This window comes from Jaculus jaculus, chromosome X, assembly GCF_020740685.1.
Source record: "Jaculus jaculus isolate mJacJac1 chromosome X, mJacJac1.mat.Y.cur, whole genome shotgun sequence".
Taxonomy (NCBI): Eukaryota; Metazoa; Chordata; class Mammalia; order Rodentia; family Dipodidae; genus Jaculus; species Jaculus jaculus.
Genome location: NC_059125.1, coordinates 151823902 through 151841247, shown reverse-complemented (window position 1 = coordinate 151841247; position 17346 = coordinate 151823902). Strand labels below are relative to the sequence as shown.

Here is a 17346-nt window from a genome sequence, read left to right as displayed (position 1 = left end):
TGCCAAAGCAGCAGGTTGAGCATTTTGAACATCTTCCACTGGGGGTCCCCTGACACAGCGCGGTCCAAAGTGGAGGGGGGGAGTCCTATGTTACCTGCACACAAAAAATGCTATCTTGGGGTCAGGGTAATGACACATGCCTTTAATCCCAGCACTTGGGAGGCCCAGGTAGGATTGCCATGAGTTTGAGGCCACCCTGAGACTCCATACTGAATTCCAGGCCAGCCTGGGCTAGAGAGAGACCCTGCCTCGAAAAACAACAAAATGCCATCTTAGTTGTCTGCAGCATGAGTTCCAGAGCCACACATTTGTCTGTGGGTGTATGGGGGTCTTTGTGTGTCTGCATTGTGACCTCTATATCCACCATTACTCTGGTCCAAAGAGACCCTTCTCTATGTGGAAAAATGAACTGTAACTTTTATTAGGAAGGCAGTGAGAAAGGAGGGACAAGTGTGGCATAGACAGGAATACTGGCCCCACCCTAATCCTTCCTCGGCTCCCTGGGACCTCTGCCTCGCTCTGGGGGTGACTGCCAGGATGGGAGGCACATGCGCCTCCAGACCCTGCAGCCCTCTGCCAGAGTCTTCCCCCAGGCCTGGCACAAAGAAGATCACCTAGCCGGGTGTGGTGGGGCACACTTTTAATTCCAGCACTCGGAAGGCAGAGGTAGGAAGAGCACTGTGAGTTCGAAGTCACAGCCAGCCCGAGACTACACACCGAGTGAGTCTCAGGTCAGCCTGGGCTAGAGTGAGACCCTACCTTGGAAAAAAAAACAAGTTGACCTAAGAATCCCTGTATCATCCTAGAGCCTTTCTCCTTGTACACCCGGGGACAGTGAAACTTAGGGGAAGCCAGGGCTGGACCAGGGGCTCCCTTTCCTTGTAACTCCTAGAACAAGCCCCAGCCAGACAGGAGCAGCCTTTCGGGGAGAAAGGCCCCCACTGCTCAGGAGGGAGTATCTTTGGTCAGGGAGGAGGTGGCTGTGGCACAGGACTCGTCTTGGGGCCCCAGGCTCGGGACAGTGCGTCTCCGAGCACAGCACAGCAGGCTGCGAAGCTCCGAGGAGACGCTGCTGCTGAAGGAAGCGTAGATCCAGGGGTTGGTGCAGCTGTTGAGGCTGGCCAGCAACATGAGTAGCACGAACGGGGGCCCTGTGGAGAGGGGGTGTACAGGCTGGAGCTCAGGGGGTCCCTCACGTGGGGCTAGCAGGCCATGAGGGCCGTGCGTGGGCCCACTGCTACAAGGGTGGGTGTGGACAGTACTGGTACGGAATCACCCCCACTTCTCTATCTATACCCACCTTCCCGCGGGGCCTCTGGGTCCCATGCTGCCCACAGCTGCACGAGGAAGAACGGTGCCCAGCACAGCACGTAGACAATCACAATCACCAGCGTCATCCTCACAGTCTTGGCCATGGCTGCCGACACCCGGGTGCCCTCGCTTGAGTTGCCAGTCCGGTGCCCTCTGCGGCGCCCCCCAGCCCTCTCAGATGGCCCTGGCACCAGACTGGCATGAATCTCCCGGAAGATAAGAACCTGGCAGGCAGCAATACCCAGGGCAGGCGCCACAAAAACCATCAGGGCAATCCAAGTGACATAGGCACGAAGGCCCCAGGGTTCTGCAAATCGGGCCCAACAGTCAAACACCCCACTGCCATTCCCCACGTCGCGCTGAGCAAAGATGAAGAGCTGAGGCAGGCTGAGAAGCAGTGAGAAGGCCCAGGCCACCAGCACTGGCCGGTTCCAGCGAGCCCCACCTCCATGGCGGTATGCCAGCATAGGGCGGCAGATGGCCCGGTGGCGGTCTAGCGTCATGGCCAGAATCATGTAGGAAGAGGCGTACATGCCCACCATCTGCAGGTACTTGACAGCCCGGCACAGGGCATCGGGCCCACGGAAGCGGTCGGTGGCATCCCAAGCCAGCTGGGGCAACACTTGAAACAAAGCCACAGCCAAGTCAGCCAGGCACAAGTGACCGATGAAGACGTGCATAGGTGCCCAGTGGCCGCGCCGGCCGCGCCGTACCAGAGCCCCCAGAACTAGGCCATTGCTAAAGGCCACAGCCACAAAGACTGTCGAGAGCAGGGCCAGTTCCGCCCGGGCTAGCAGCGGGTCCCGGGCATCCAATGGCTCCTCCTGGCTGCCATTGCTTGACGAGCTGGGGGAAAAGAGGGGCCCAGGCACAGCTGGGCAAGGGTGAGGGATGAAGGCCAAGTTAGTAGGGTGCTTTTCTGGGTCCCTGGACCAAAGAGGTTCTTCCATCAAGCCTCTTGCCTGCCTCACTGCCCACTTCCTGGCTCCCAGCAGTAGGGACCCCAAAGGATCTGCACACATGTGCACTTGCCTCCCCTTCCTCTCAGGATAGTCCACCCACCCCCAGGAGCAAGAAGGAGGTCTTTACACCCCAGCAAGGGTGGCTGGAGCCTTACCTGATACGGTGGATGTCAGGAGCATAGTGGGGCTGTGGCAGGTGTCCCGAGCTCCTGTCACCGAGGCCAAGTCAGCCTCCACTGGAGGGGCCAGCCCCGCCGTCCAGGGTCACTACCCAGGAGCCCTTGGAGAAGTTCCAGGCAGCAGGTGCTTGTCTGTGGTTATGTGCACAGGATAGGGGTCCGGCCTGTGCCCACTGCTAGGCAGACAAGATACACGGTCAAGCATACAACACACAACAAAGTCGAGGATCCACCCAAGCAGCCCACAAGATCCAAATTGCGGAGTGGGCATCTGAGGTAGACACAAAGAACCTCCTGCCCCAACAGAGCCTTGGAGGGGGCAACCTTGGAAGGCTAGGAACTGGGCAGGAGGGGCTGTTTGCAGGTGCTTACCTGGCCGGGCTCTGGGGTTCCAGGGCGGCTGGGCAGCAGCGTGAAGGTGGCCGGGGCGCTCGATCTGCTCTCCATCGTCCGCCCCGCCCCGCCCCAGCCCAGCCTCAGGGAGTGACCTGTACCGGAGACTTCCTCCCCTGCCCTCCCCCTCTGCCTCTCCTGGCCTCCCGCCTTCATCCACCAGGAAGTAGGTTCCTGGCCTCTTATTTCCCTTCCTGCCCCCCAGGCTTCCCTGATGTGTCTCTAGAACTCTTACTCCCCCCCACACACACACCCCAGAAGGCCTTGAGCCTGCGCCAGTCCTCAGCTTGGCCCAGCAGCAACCTCCTCTCCATGTGCCCCCAGCTCTCTGGTGTGGGAAATTATTCATCTTGTAAGCCGGGAAAGTGAGACCCAGGATCATAACCTCTCCATAGCAAATCCTGATTCCCCTTCCCCAAGCCTCTGCAGGCCCCTCCTCCTCAATTAAGGCTGCCTGGAGATGAGGGACAGGAAGGGAGGGGCTGGGGTGGGGGCCAAGCCAGGGCTTAATGTACCCTGTATGCTCAAGCTTCCTCCCTAGGGCCCTGTGGGAGCCAGGAACGGCCCCACCTTCCTTCTCCTCCCCCACCTGCTACTACCTGCCTCAGGAGGAGGGGCTTCCTGCCTCATCCCCAATGCTTGGCTGTTCTGGCCCTCCGTGCCCCGAGTCTGTACGTGCCACCGCTCTCACACACCGTCACATAAACGCTAGCCCCACAAGTTCCACACTTGCCAGCAGATGCCACAGTACAGGGACGCAAGCTTCCATATGGAGGGGCCTGAGAGGGCAGCTTCCCTTCTTCTCCACACCCTACCCCTGCACCCTGAAGCCCACCAGCTTCCCTTCCTTCTATGGCTCCCTGTCTTTTCTAAGTCAACCCAGTTCATCCCGGCTGGCCCAGCCCCAGGCCTCAGCCCACCCAGGACCAGGCTCCGTTTTTCCCATTTGTTTGGCTTCTCCCATTCACCTGCAAGGCTAGCAACCACACAGCTTTAGCGTAACCCAGGCCCAGGGACCTTGCTAACAGCCAATACCATGCAGCCCAGTCATCCACACAGCACATACCCTGCTCCCGAGCCCACATACCACCCAATGCACACTGCATACACATACAATGTCTCTGTCACACACATAACCCAGGTCATGATTTTATGTTATTTCCTTATATCTTTTTGTTTAAGACAGTGTCTCAGTGGATGTTGTGGAATTCACAGTGTAAACTCAGCTGTCCTGGAATTAGCAAGCTGCCTCTGCCTTTTCGTTTGTTTGGTTTTCCGAGGCAGGGTCTCACTCTAGCACAGGCTGACCTGGAATTCACTACGCAGTCTCAGAGTGGCCTTGAACTCACAGCGATCCTCCTACCTCTGCCTCCACAGTGTTGGGATTACAGGCAGGCTCCGCCACAACCGGCTGCCTCGGCCTTTTTTTAAATTTTTTTTTTCTTTTTTATCAGAGAGAGAGTGAAAGAGAGAAAGGAAGAGAGAGAACCAGCATGCCAGGGCCTCCAGCCACTGTAATTGAATTCCAGACGCAGGCTTCATCTCGTGAGCATTGTGTGTCTGGTTTATGTGGGACCTGGAGAGTCAAACATGAGTCCTTAGGATTCACAATCAAGAGCCTTAACCACTAAGCCATCTCTCCAGCCCTACCTCTGCCTTTTATATTTTTTTTTTCAAAGTAGGGTTTCACTGTAGCCCAGGCTGACCTGGAATTCACTCTGTAGTCTCAGGGTGGCCTCAAACTCACAGCCATCCTCCTATCTCTGCCTCTCAAGTACTTGGATTAAAGGCATGCACCACCACGCCAGGATTTTTTTTTTTTGAACATTTGCAAATTAGTTGCAAAAAGTAGACACCTAGGGCTGGAGAGATGGCTTAGTGGTTAAGCGCTTGCCTGTGAAGCCTAAGGACCCCGGTTTGAGGCTTGGCTTCCCAGGACCCACGTTAGCCAGATGCACAAGGGGTCACATCTGGAGTTCGTTTGCAGTGGCTGGAGGCCCTGGCATGCCCATTCTCTCTCTCTCTCAGTCTCCCTCTTTCTCTCTCTGTCACTCTCAAATAAATAAATAAAGTAAAATATTAAAAAAAATAGACACCTGGGCATGGACACTCCAGCTGCAGAATACTAGTCTTCATATTCTTCCCCAGAACCGGATCCTTCTTAATACCCTCCAGATCGTTCCTGGCTAACCTCTGGGGACTCTGGCCACTTACTACGTCCTCTAGTTTTCTTCATACCTGACTGTGTGCTGGTCCATTGCCTTGTCACACAAAGATATCTCACAAAGGGCAAAGAAGTGAGGGACCCTGGTTCAGGAATGAGACGAAGCAAGGGCCTGGTTTTGCCACTCCCCTGATGGATGCATGACCTTAAACACTCATCTCGTTTGGCTTCCTCTGAATGATTGAAGGGCCCCAGGACTACCTTGGCTTCCAGGCTGGAAGTGAGAGAGGCGGCAGCTGGCCATTTGGTGTAAGCAGAAAATCAAGCCTGTATTGCTCTGCCTGAATGTGGCCAAACAGCATGGCCACAAAGATAGTCTGAGACCCCAATCCAGGAAACCATGTCTGCTACCTCTGCTGCGCTCACTGCCTAGTCAGACTAAGAAAGTCATAGGAAAGGACCCCATTGCCATCCTCTTAGCTCCAAGGAACAAGGGAGGGGATTTATGTTCACATCAACAAGGCTCAGTTCCTTCTGTTCAGCCAGGACACTATACTGGGGACCTCCAACAGGAGCTGAGGACCCCTTAGACAAGAGGAGTTAGCAGAGGGAGTTAGATTCCACAGCAGAGGGTGCCTGAGGGTGAGACCACGGGTAGGGGTGCCTGGGTGTTGGGCCAGCTGAGAGGACAGCTAGCCAAGTCTCACCACCTGCAGCAAGGAGCCCATCAGAAGTAAGAGGTCCCAGGCTGGAGAGATGGCTTAGTGGTTAAGGCGCTTGCCTGCGAAGCCTAAGGATCCATGCTCTACTCTCGAGATCCCACGTTAGCCACACGCACAAAAGTTAGGCAAGTGCAAGGTCACACAGGCCCACTAGGTGGCGCAAGTTTCTGGAGTTCTATTACAGGGGCTGAGGCCCTGACATGCCAATTCTCTCTCCCTTCCTCTCTCTCTCTCAAAGTAAAAAATAAAAATAATAATTAAAAAGAAGTAAGAGGCTCCAGGCAGGTTCTGCCCTAGCCACTCACTAGAGAATCAGAAAGATGGGAAGAAGAGCTGATGGACCTTATCCACCATCAGTGCCTCATGAGTCAGCCCCCGCAAGCAGGCTGGACTATAAAATCCCAAGGTCTTGCCCCAGTGACACTCATCCTCAAGCAAGGCTCTACAAGCTAGGGATCAAATAGAAGGCTTAACCAGACACTTGAGGTTACAGGGGACATTTTATGTTCAAACTATTACCAATAGGGTCTCACGTATCCTAAACTGGTCTCGAAATTGCTATGTAGCCAAGGATAACCTTGAACTCCTGATCTTCCGACTAAGATTTACAGGTGTGAGCCAACACAACCACCTTGTGGGGTTTTTGTTGTTGTTGTTGATGTTGTTTGTTTGTTTGTTTTTCAAGGTAGGGTCTCACTCTAGCACAGGCTAATCTGGAACTCACTCTGTAATCCTAGGCTGGCCTTGAACTCTCGGCGATCCTCCTACCTCAGCCCCCCAAGTGCTAGGATTAAAGGCATGCACCACCACGCCCGGCCACACCTTGTTTTTTAAAAGTTTTTTTATTTATGTAGTTACAAGCAGAGAGAGGGAGAGAAAAAGCAAAGGGGTACACTAAGGCCTTTTTCTACTCACTGCAAATGAACTCAGATGCATGTTCCACTTTGTGTATCTGGCTTTAATGTGGGTATTGGGGTATGAAGCCTGGGCCAACAGGGTCTGTAAATCAGTGCCTTTAAACACTGTGTTATCTCCCCAGCCCCCAGTGTTCTATTTCTTGAACAACTTAAGACTGTTAAAGGAAGTCTGAAAAATTGCTTAGTGGTTAAGGTGCTAGCCTGCAAAGCCTAAGGTTGGCCCATGCATCTGGAGTTGTTTGCAATGGCTGGAGGCCCAGCATGCCCATTCACTCTTCTATCTGCCTCTCTTTCTCTTAAATAAATAAATAAAAATATTTAAGAATAAAAATAGAATATTAAAAATATTTATATAAATATAAATATTAAAAATTATATAAATAGAAAAATGTAATTGCTACAGTTACATCTTTTGTGTTCTTATCATTCTTTTTTTTTTTTTTTTTTTTTTTTGGTTTTTCGAGGTAGGGTCTCACTCTGGCTCAAGCAGACCTGGAATTAACTCTGTAGTCTCAGGGTGGCCTCGAACTCACGGTGATCCTCCTACCTCTGCCTCCTGAGTGCTGGGATTAAAGGCGTGCGCCACCACGCCCGGCATTCTTTTTTTTTAAATCAGAGAGACAGAATTGGCACGCCAGGGCCTCCAGCCACTGTAATCAAGCTCCAGACAACTGTGCCATGTGTGCGCATGTGCAACCTTGTGTGCTTGTGTCAAATTTGCGTCTGGCTAACATGGGACCTGGAGAGTTGAACATGAGTCCTTAGACTTCAAAGGCAAACGCCTTAACTGCTAAGCCATCTCTCCAGCCTATATTCTTATTGTTATATTTTTTATTTTTCATATAATATACAAAAAAAACCCAAATTATGTTGCTATTATTTTTACTTTTATCTGTAAAGAGTAAGTATATATGTATCCCATATGGTGTTTTCCATCCCCTTCTTCACTTTGATAACAGTAAGAGGATTAATGTGAGTTCAAGGCCAGCCTGAGACTAATTCTAGGTCAGCCTGGGCTAGAGTGAGAACCTACCTTGAAGAAACAAACAAAAAAGAATTAATTTGGGGCTGGAGAGATAGCTCAGCAGTTAAAGGTATTTGCTTGCTAAGTCTGATAGCCTGGGTTCAGTTCCCTAGTACCCACATAAAGCCAGATGCACAAAGTGGCTCATGCATCTGAAGTTTGCAATGGCAGAAGGACCTAGAGCTCCCATTCTCTTTCTTTCTCTCCCAAATTAATACATTTTAAAAAGAGTTAATTTTATTTTAATTTTTTTTTTCTTTTTTCGAGGTAGGGTCTCACTCTGGTCCAGGCTGACCTGGAATTAACTCTGTAGCCTCAGGGTGGCCTCGAACTCATGGCGATCCTCCTACCTCTGCCTCCCGAGTGCTGGGATTAAAGGCGTGCGCCACCACACCTGGCTATTTCAAATATTTTATTTATTTTTGTTTGCTTTATATATATACATTTTATTGACAACTTCTATACTTACAGACAACAAACCATGGTATTTCCCTCTCCTCCCCTCCCCTCCCCCACTTTCTCCTTCATAGCTCTGCTCTCTATCATATCCCTTCCCTCTGTCCATCAGTTTATTTTTTTAATTTAATATATTTTTTTGAGGTAGGGTCTCACTCTAGTCCAGGCTGATCTGGAACTTACTATGCATTCTCAGGGTGGCCTTGAACTCACAGTGATCCACCTACCTCTGCCTCCCGAGTGCTGGGATTAAAGGAGTGTGCCTCCACGCCCGGCTCTATTTAATATTTTTTATTGCCAACTTCCCTAATTTTAGACAATATGTCATGGTAATTCCCTCCCTCCCCCAACTTTTGCCTTTGAAACTCCACTATCATATCCCCTCCCCCTCTCAATCAGCCTCTCTTTTATTGCGATGTCATGATTTTTTTCTCCTATGATGATGGTCTTGTGTAGGTAGTGTCAGGCACTGTGAGGTCTTGGATATCCAGGCTATTTTGTGTCTGGAGGAGCACGTTGTAAGGAGTCCCACCCTTCCTTTGGCTCTTACATTCTTTCTGCCATCTCTTCCGCAATGGACCCTGAGCCTTGGAAGGTGTGATAGAAACATTTCAGTGCTGAGCATTCCTCTCCTCTGTCACTTCTTCTCAGCACCATGGTGCCTTCTGAGTCATCCCAAGGTCACTGCCATCTGAAAAGAGAAGGCTCTTTAGCCAAAAGTGAAAGTAGCATTGATATATGGGTATGAAAATTAAGAGAAGTGCTTACTGGGAAGTTTGGTGAGCATAGTATATACCTTTAGCCAGACACCAGCAGACGTTACACCCCTAGGGCTCATGACTACCCCTGTTGTAGGTTTTCAGTATCAGGGATGTATTCCCTGGCATGGAGCAGGCCTCCAGTCCAATTAGAGGGCGGTTGGTTTCCCCTATAACAGACATGCCGTTATTGCCAAATACAAGGCTTGCAGTGTCCACTGTTGAGTATCTTCACTTGTGATTTCTCTTTCTTCCATTGAACTGCATGCAGAATAGCTTCTTCCAGTTTCTGTCAGCTGTTCTACATGGAGGAGGTTATCAGCTCAGTTCCAGCAGGATGTCTCAGTGGCCTTGCAGCCCAAGTATGTGGAGTCTTCAGCAATAGGGTCTTACCATCTATTCCTGGTGGGAAACCAAGGGCTTCAGCAATGGCCTGTAATGTTTTGGAGGCTTCAGGGACCTCCCTGGCCAACAACTCACTGGAAGGTATCCCATTCCTGGCACTGAAAACTTTCTAGTAACAATCTATGGCTCCTGTGTGTTCCATTGTCCAAAAATGTAGGTTTAAAAAATAGAAACAGCCAGGCATGGTGGTGCACGTCTTTAATGCCAGCACTCGGGAGACAGCAGTAAGAGGATCACTGTGAGTTCAAGGCCATCCTGAGACTACATAGTGAATTCCAGGTTATCCTGAGCTACAGTGAGACCCTACCTCGAAATTAAAACCAAAAAAAGAAAAAGAAAAAGAAGCTAGCTGGCCATGGTGGTGCAGAGGTAGGAGGATCACCATGAGACTAATTCTGGGTCAGCCTGAGCTAGAATGACCTAACCTCGTAAAACCCAAAAATAAAAAATAAAAAAGGCGTGGTGGCAACACACCTTTAATCCTAACAGAGGTAGGAGGATCGCTGTGAGTTCAAGGCCACCCTGAGACTACATAGTGAATTCCAGGTCAGCCTGGACTACAGCAAGACTACCTCAGGTGAAAAAAAAAAATAGAAGAGAGACAGAGACAGAGAGAGAATGGGAGCACCAGGGCCCCTTGCTGCTGCAAACAAACTCCAAACATATGGGCCACCGTGCATCTAGTTTTATGTGGGCACTGGGAAATCAAACCTGTATTCTTAGGCTTTGCAGGCAAGTGCTTTAACCTCTAAGCCATCACTCCAGCCCCCCCCTTTTCTTTTCTTTTCTTTTTTTTTTGGTTTTTCGAGGTAGGGTCTTACTCTAGCCCAGGCTGACATGGAATTTACTATGTAGTCTCAGGGTGACCTCGAACTCACAGTGATCCTCCTACCTCTGCCTCCCTAGTGCTGGGACCAAATGTATGCACCAACATGCTCGGCTTCCAGCCTTTTTAAAAAAACTTTTATTGGGCTGGAGGGATGGCTTAGCGGTTAAAGCATTTGCCTGTAAAGCCAAAGGACCCAGGTTCAATTCCCCAGAACCCACGTTAGCCAGATGGACAAGGAGGGAACATGCATCTGAAATTCCTTTGCAGTGTCTGGAGGCGCTGGCGTGCCCATTCTCTCTCTCTCCCTCTCTCTCTCTCTGTCAAATAAATAAATAAAATTTAAAAAAACTTTTACTGACAACATCAATACATATAGACAATATTACTTTTTATTTTATTTTATTTTTTCAAGATAGGGTCTCACTTTAGCTCAGGCTGACCTGGAATTCACAATGTAGTCTCAGTGTGGCCTTGAACTCACGGTGATCCTCCTACTTCTGCCTCCCGAATGTCAGAATTAAAGGCGTGCGCCCCCACGCCCGGCTCATATAGACTATTTATCATGAGCGCAGTACCCTCCCACCACCTTCCATTGTCTCCCTCCTAATCCCCTCTCCTGAACTCGGAACTCAGGGGAGCCATGAGTGTAACGCTCTTCATCATTCATTTCTCCTCTGAATCTTAGTCTCTCTGAAATCTATCTGCCTTCTCATTTTTTCCCGTTGAGCCTCACCGTTGGTCCTCTTAACGCCTCTGCAAACACATGGCAGATGCCACGCGGGTTCCTCCTGGGTGTCCCTACACAAGCTCCTAGATTGTGCTTTTCCATGTGCCAACAGCTTTACCATAATTTCTCCTTAAGCCTCAGTTTATTTCCCCTCCATGTGTTTGCAGCTCTACTCCAGTTATTTTTTTTCCCCAAAGGCCCTCAATTTCTCTTCTGCTTTGATACTTCCCCTCTTCAGAAAAGCACGGGCGGATGCCATGTGTTTTCTAAGTCTCTCTCCATATCCTCTTGTAAAAACCTCAGTTCCTCTTAAATGAACCTTATAGTGATAAAATGATTCTCCACTGGATCTTTTTTCCAACTAGTTCTTTTTTTTTTTTTTTTTTTTTTTTTTTTTTTTTTTGCTTTTGAAGTAGGGTCTCACTTCTCTACCCAGGTCAGCCTGGAATATTCACTCTAGTCCCATGCTGGCCTTGAACTCAGAGCGATCCCTTTACCTCTGCCTCTTGAGTGCTGGGATTAAAGGTGTGTGCCACCACACCCAGCTCTTAGTTTTTCTTTTCTTTTTAAAAATATTTATTTATTTATTTGTGAGCAGAGAGAGATAGAAGAGAGAGGGAGAGAGGAAGAATGGACACCATGCCCAGGCCATTTTTTGTTTTTTGTTTTTTGTTTTTGTTTTTGTTTTTGTTTTTCAAAGTATGGTCTCACTCTGGTCCAGGCTGACCTGCAATTAACTCTGTCATCTCAGGGTGGCCCTGAACTCATGGCGATCCTCCTACCTCTGCCTCTGGAGTGCGGGGATCAAAGGCGTGCTTTATCACTCCTAGCTGTAGTAGTTTTAATTTTGGTTCTAAAATATTTTTATTTAATTAATTTATTTATTTGACAGAGAAAGAGAAAGAGAGAGAGAGAATGGGCACATGCCAGGGCCTCCAGCCACTGCAAACAAACTCCAGATGTGTGTACCCCCTTGTGCATCTGGCTAACATGGGTCCTGGGGAATTGAACCTAGGTCCTTTGGATTTTCATAATTTATTTTATTTATTTATTAGAGACAAGGGAGAGAAAGACAGAAAATGGGCACACCAGGGCCTCTAGTCAGTGCAAATGAACTCCAGATGAATGTGCCACCATGTACATCTGGCTTACATGGGATCTGGAGAATTGAACCTGGGTCCTTAGGCTTCACAGGCAAACACCTTAACTGCTAAGCCATCCCTCCAGCCCCCTAATTTTAATTCTAGAAGGGTAATTCCTCTCAAGTGCCTCTCATTGAACCAGCCTATTTCCCACTGCTTTCCTTTCCCTTCATCTATCAACTGTATAGCCCAGGCTTGCCTCGAAGTCACTATGTAGCACAGGCTGGCCTCAAACCTGTGACAAGCCTCTTGCCTCAGCCTCCAGAGTTCTGAGATTACCAGAGTTTGCTACCACCTATTTATTTTTTTACTTTTCATTTGAAAATGTTCCCTTACCTTCTGGCCTCGGTCATGTCAGGGGAAGAGTAAGCTCTGACTACTTGCAAGATTTTTCTCTTTATTTTTGTTTATCGGCAGTTTGAGTATAAAGTGCCTAGAAAGGGTTTCTTTGGTTTAAAGTTCACAAAGATTTTTGGATCGATGGATTGATCATATCTGTGATGGTTGATATTGCCTTTCAACTTGATTGGACCTCGAATCACCTGTGAGGGATGAGCTGGTTAGGTTACTGGAGGTGGAAGACCCACCTTCACTGTGGGCAGCGCCATTCCCTGGAATGCATGGCAAGGAGAGAGCTGGCCAGGCAGAGGCATTCATCACTCTGCTTCCTCCCTGTGCTCGCCACCAAGGCCTCCAGTGGCTGCAAACGAGCTCCAGACGCATGCGCCCCCTTGTGCAGCTGGCTTCTGTGGGTCCTGGGTCCTTTGGCTTTGCCTCTAAGCATCTCTCCAGCCCCTTAAACTGATTTTTTTTTCAGTTTTTTTTTTGTTGTTTTTTAATTTATTTATTTATTTATTTATTTGAGAGCGACAGACACAGAGAGAAAGACAGATAGAGGGAGAGAGAGAGAATGGGCGCGCCAGTGCTTCCAGCCTCTGCAAAGGAACTCCAGATGCGTGCGCCCCTTGTGCATCTGGCTAATGTGGGACCTGGGGAACCGAGCCTCGAACCGGGGTCCTTAGGCTTCACAGGCAAGCGCTTAACCACTAAGCCATCTCTCCAGCCCTTCAGTTGTTTTTTTGATGGATACAATGTCTTTCATTGGTTTTGGATTTTTTTTGTTTTGCTTTGTTTTTTGGAGGTAGGGTTTCACTCTAGTCCAGGCTGACATGGAATTCATTCTGTAGTCTCACAGTAGCCTCGAACTCTCAGTGATCCTCCTACCTCTGCCTCCAGAGTGCTGGGATTAAAGATATGTACCAACATGATGGCAGTTTTGGAAGAATTTTGGTTACATCTCTTTATTTAGATTTTTTTTCTGCTTGATTTTCTCTGTACATATATTAAACAATTTGATATTATTTCATACATCTCAGGTGTTCTGTTTTTTTTCCATACTCTGTTTCTGTTTGCATTTCAGGGTTATATTTTTGTTTGTTGTTTGGGTTGGATTTTTTTTTTTTTTTCTGTAGGGTCTCACTAGCTCAAACTGACCTAGAATTCACTATGTAGTCTCAAGGTGGCCTCGAACTCATGGCAATCCTCCTACCTCTGCCTCCCCAGTGCTGGGATTAAAGGCGTGCATCACCATGCCTGTTTTTTTTTTCATGTTGTTTGTTTGTTTGTTTGTTTGTTTTCCTGAGGTAGGGTCTCACTATAGCTAGGCTGACTTGGAATTCACTATGTAGACTCAGAGTGGCCTCCAACTCACGGTGATTCTCCTACCTCTGCCTCCTCAGTGCTGGGATTAAAGGCATGAGCCACCATGCCTGGCTTGGGTTGGACGTTTTGAAAGTCTCACTATGTAGCTCATGGCCTCCAAACTCATGGTGACCCTCCTGTCTCAGCCTCCCGAGTGCTGGGTTACAGATAGGGTCTCACTCTAGCCCAGGCTGACCTGGAATTCTCTATGGTGGCCTCGAACTCATGGCAATCCTCCTACCTCTGCCTCCCAAAAGATGGGATTAAAGGTGTGCACTACTATGCCTGGCTTAATTTCCTTTTTTTAATGTTTTATTTATTTATTTGCAAGGAGGAGGGAAGAGAATGGGCGTGCCAGGGCTTCCTGCCAATGCAGACGAATTCCAGATGCATGCACCACCTTGTGCATCCGGCTTTACCTGGGTGTTGGTGAATCAAACCCAGGCTTTGCAAGTAAGCAACTTTAACCACTGAGCAATCTCTCCAGCCCCATCAGTTTGGAATATATATATATATATATATATATATATATATATATATGGTTTATTTATTTATATTTGTTTTTTGAGGTAGGATCTCACTCTGGCTCAGGCTGACCTAGAACTCACTATGTAGTCTCAGGGAGGCCTTGAATTTATGGTGACCCTCCTACCTCTGCCTCCCAAGTGCTGGGATTAAAGGTGTGTGCCACCACGCCTGGCTCAGTGTGGATAATATTTATTTACTTGTGTTCAAGTTCACTAATTTATATATACATATATATATATATATATATATATATATATATATATATACTTAAAATTTTTTTATTGTTTATTTATTTATTTGAGAGCAACAGACAGAGAGAGAAAGAGGCAAACAGACAGAGAGAGAATGGGCGCGCCAGGGCCTCCAGCCACTGCAAACGAACTCCAGATGCATTGCGCCCCCTTGTGCATCTGGCTAACGTGGGTCCTGGGTAATTGAGCCTCGAACCGGGGTCCTTAGGCTTCACAGGCAAGCGCTTAACCGCTAAGCCATCTCTCCAGCCCATATATATACTTTTTATTGACAACTTCTATACTTAAAGACAACAAACCATGGTATTTCCTTCCCCTCCCCCACTTTCCCCTTCATAACTCCACTCTCCATCATATCCCCTCCCTCTCTCCATTAGTCTCTCTTCTAATTTGATGTCATCATCTTTTTCCACTATTATGAGGTCATGGATATCGAGGCCAATTTCTGTCCGGACAGTTGTATGTAAGGAGTGGTATACTTCTTTTACCTCTTACATTCTTTCCGCCACCTCTTCTGCAGTAGACCCTGAGCCTTGGAGGGTGTGAGATGTTTCAGTGCTGGACACTCCTCCATCCCTTCTTCTCAGCACTATGTTGCCTTTTGGATCATTCCAGTGGTCATCGCCATCTGAAAAGAGAAGCTTCTCTAACCAGAAGTGAGATTGGCATTAATACATGAGTATGAACATTATGTGTAGTGTCTTCAGGGCAATTTGGTGAAATGCATTTATCCAGACAAGAGCAGGCTTTATACCTCTAAGGCTCATGACCTCACCTGCCATAGGCTTTTGATTAGGTTTTCAGTGCCGGCATGTATTCCCTCCCACAGAGTGGGCCTCCAGTCCAATTAGAGAGCATTTGGTTTCCCCCAGAGCAGACAGGCCACTTTTGCACTCATTCTGTCATTTGGCCTGTCTGGCCAAACTTGAGGTTTCCAGTGTCCAGTTTTCACCGCTGATGACTTCTGTCTCCCATAAAGCTGCATACAGTGCAGCTGTTTCCACCTTCCAGTTGGCTGGGCTGCAGGGAGGTTTTCTGCTCAGCACCAGCTTGATTTCTCTGTGACTTCGCTGCTCAGGCATGTGAAGTCTTCAGCAATAGGGTCTTACCATCTCTTTCTCACAGGAAACTGAGGACCTTGGCAATAGCCTGTAATGCTTTGGAGGTAACAGGGAGCTTCTTGGCCAACTACTTACTGGAAGTTATCCCATCCCTGGCACTAAAAATTTTCTAGTGACAATCTATGGCTTCTGGATATGCCATTATTCAAGAAAGTAGATTGTTATATGTCTTATTCAGAATATCTTGAATTTTGATTGACCCTCCCCCCAGTTTCTTTCTTTTCTTTTTTCTTTTTTTTTAGTTTTCGGCATAAGGTTTCACCCTAGCCCAGGCTGACCTGGACTTCACTATGTGTTCTCAGGATGACCTCGAACTCATGGCAGTCCTCCTACCTCTGCCTCCTCAGTGCTGAGATTAAAGACGTGTGCCACCATGCTTGGCCACTAATTAATTTCTTAGTCATGTCTAGTCTAACAGTAAGTTTATGAAGAAATTCATCTTCAATATCAAAAATTTTTTTAAACTTTTTTCTTTATTTGAGAGAGAGGGTGAGAGGGCGAGAGAGGAAGAGGCAGAGAGAAAGACAGAAATGGTGCACCAGGGCTTCAAGCCACTGCAAGCAAACTCCATACACATGCACTCCCTTGTGCATCTGGCTAACATGGGTCCTGGGGAATCGAACCGGAGTCCTTAGGCTTTGCAGGCAAACGCCTTAACTGCTAAGCCATTTCCCCAGCCCAATATCAAAATTTTTATTTCATTGAAATCACACAGCAAAACAGTGCAAAGAAAAATAGCAAAGATCAAGCACATAGCAAAGTCCTGGAAGTCCAGCACTGGCGAGGCTGAGGCAAGAGGAACACAAGTACAAGCTAGTATGGGCTCTACTGAGTTCAAAGCCAAGTTGTGTATGTTATTGCATGCCTGTCATATACTAATCGTAGTATTAGAGAGCTAGAGGGAGGAGGATCAGTTCAGTGCCATCCTTAGCTAAACAGTGAGTTGTAGGCCAGCTTGTGTTACATGAGATCCTGTCTCAAAAAAAAAAAAAAAAAAAAGGCTTAGGAGTTAAGGTCCTTGTCTGTGAAGCCTAAGGTCCCAGGTTTGATTCTCAAGAACCCAGATAAGACAGATGTACAAAGTGGTGCATGTGTCTGGAGTTTGTCTGCAGTGGCTGGAGGCCCTGGCATGCCCATCCCTCTTTCTTTCTCTCCTCTCTATCTTTCTCTGCTTGCAAATAAATAAATAAAAATATATACTTAAAATATTTATTTATAAACCGGGAATGGTGGCACATGCTTTTAATCTCAGCACTCGGGAGGCAGAGGTAGGAGAATCACAGTGAGTTCGAGGCCACCCTGAGACTACAATGTTGCAGGTCAGCCTGAGATAGAGTGACAGTGAGAACCTACCTTGAAAAAATAAAAACAAGCCCGGCATGGTGGTGCATGCCTTTAATCCCAGCACTCAGGAGGCAGAGGTAGGAGGATCGCCATGAGTTCGAGGCCAACCTGAGACTACATAGTGAATTCCAGGTCAGCCTGTACTACAGTGAGACCCTACCTCAAAAAGAAAACAAAAAAAACCCATATATATATATAGCCAGGTGTGGTGGCGCATGCCTAACCTGGTGCCTTTTTTTTTTTTTAAATTTTTGTTAACATTTACCATGATTATAAAATATATCCCATGGTCATTCCCTCCCTCCCCACCCCCACACTTTCCCATTTGAAATTCCATTCTCCATCATATTACCTCCCCATTACAATCATTGTAATTACATATATACAATATCAACCTATTAAGTATCCTCCT

The 17346-nt window shown here is 47.9% G+C and overlaps 1 protein-coding gene across 2 annotated transcripts; it reads right to left on the bottom strand.

The window, feature by feature from the left end:
• Window positions 1–393: 393 nt before the first annotated feature.
• On the bottom strand, window positions 394–2953 carry Avpr2 (arginine vasopressin receptor 2). Of its 2 annotated transcripts, none has more exons than XM_045140924.1 (4): window positions 2825–2953; window positions 2429–2628; window positions 1301–2185; window positions 394–1151 (listed from the first exon to the last, which is right to left on the bottom strand). In XM_045140924.1, the coding sequence occupies exons 2-4, from the start codon at window positions 2451–2453 to the stop codon at window positions 946–948; spliced, it is 1116 nt and encodes a 371-aa protein (XP_044996859.1). In that variant the 5' UTR covers window positions 2454–2628; window positions 2825–2953; the 3' UTR covers window positions 394–945. The 2 variants fall into 2 exon arrangements, with proteins under 2 accessions (XP_044996859.1, XP_004672146.2); XM_004672089.2 differs by having other exon boundaries at window positions 2429–2625; window positions 2825–2933.
• Window positions 2954–17346: the final 14393 nt, after the last annotated feature.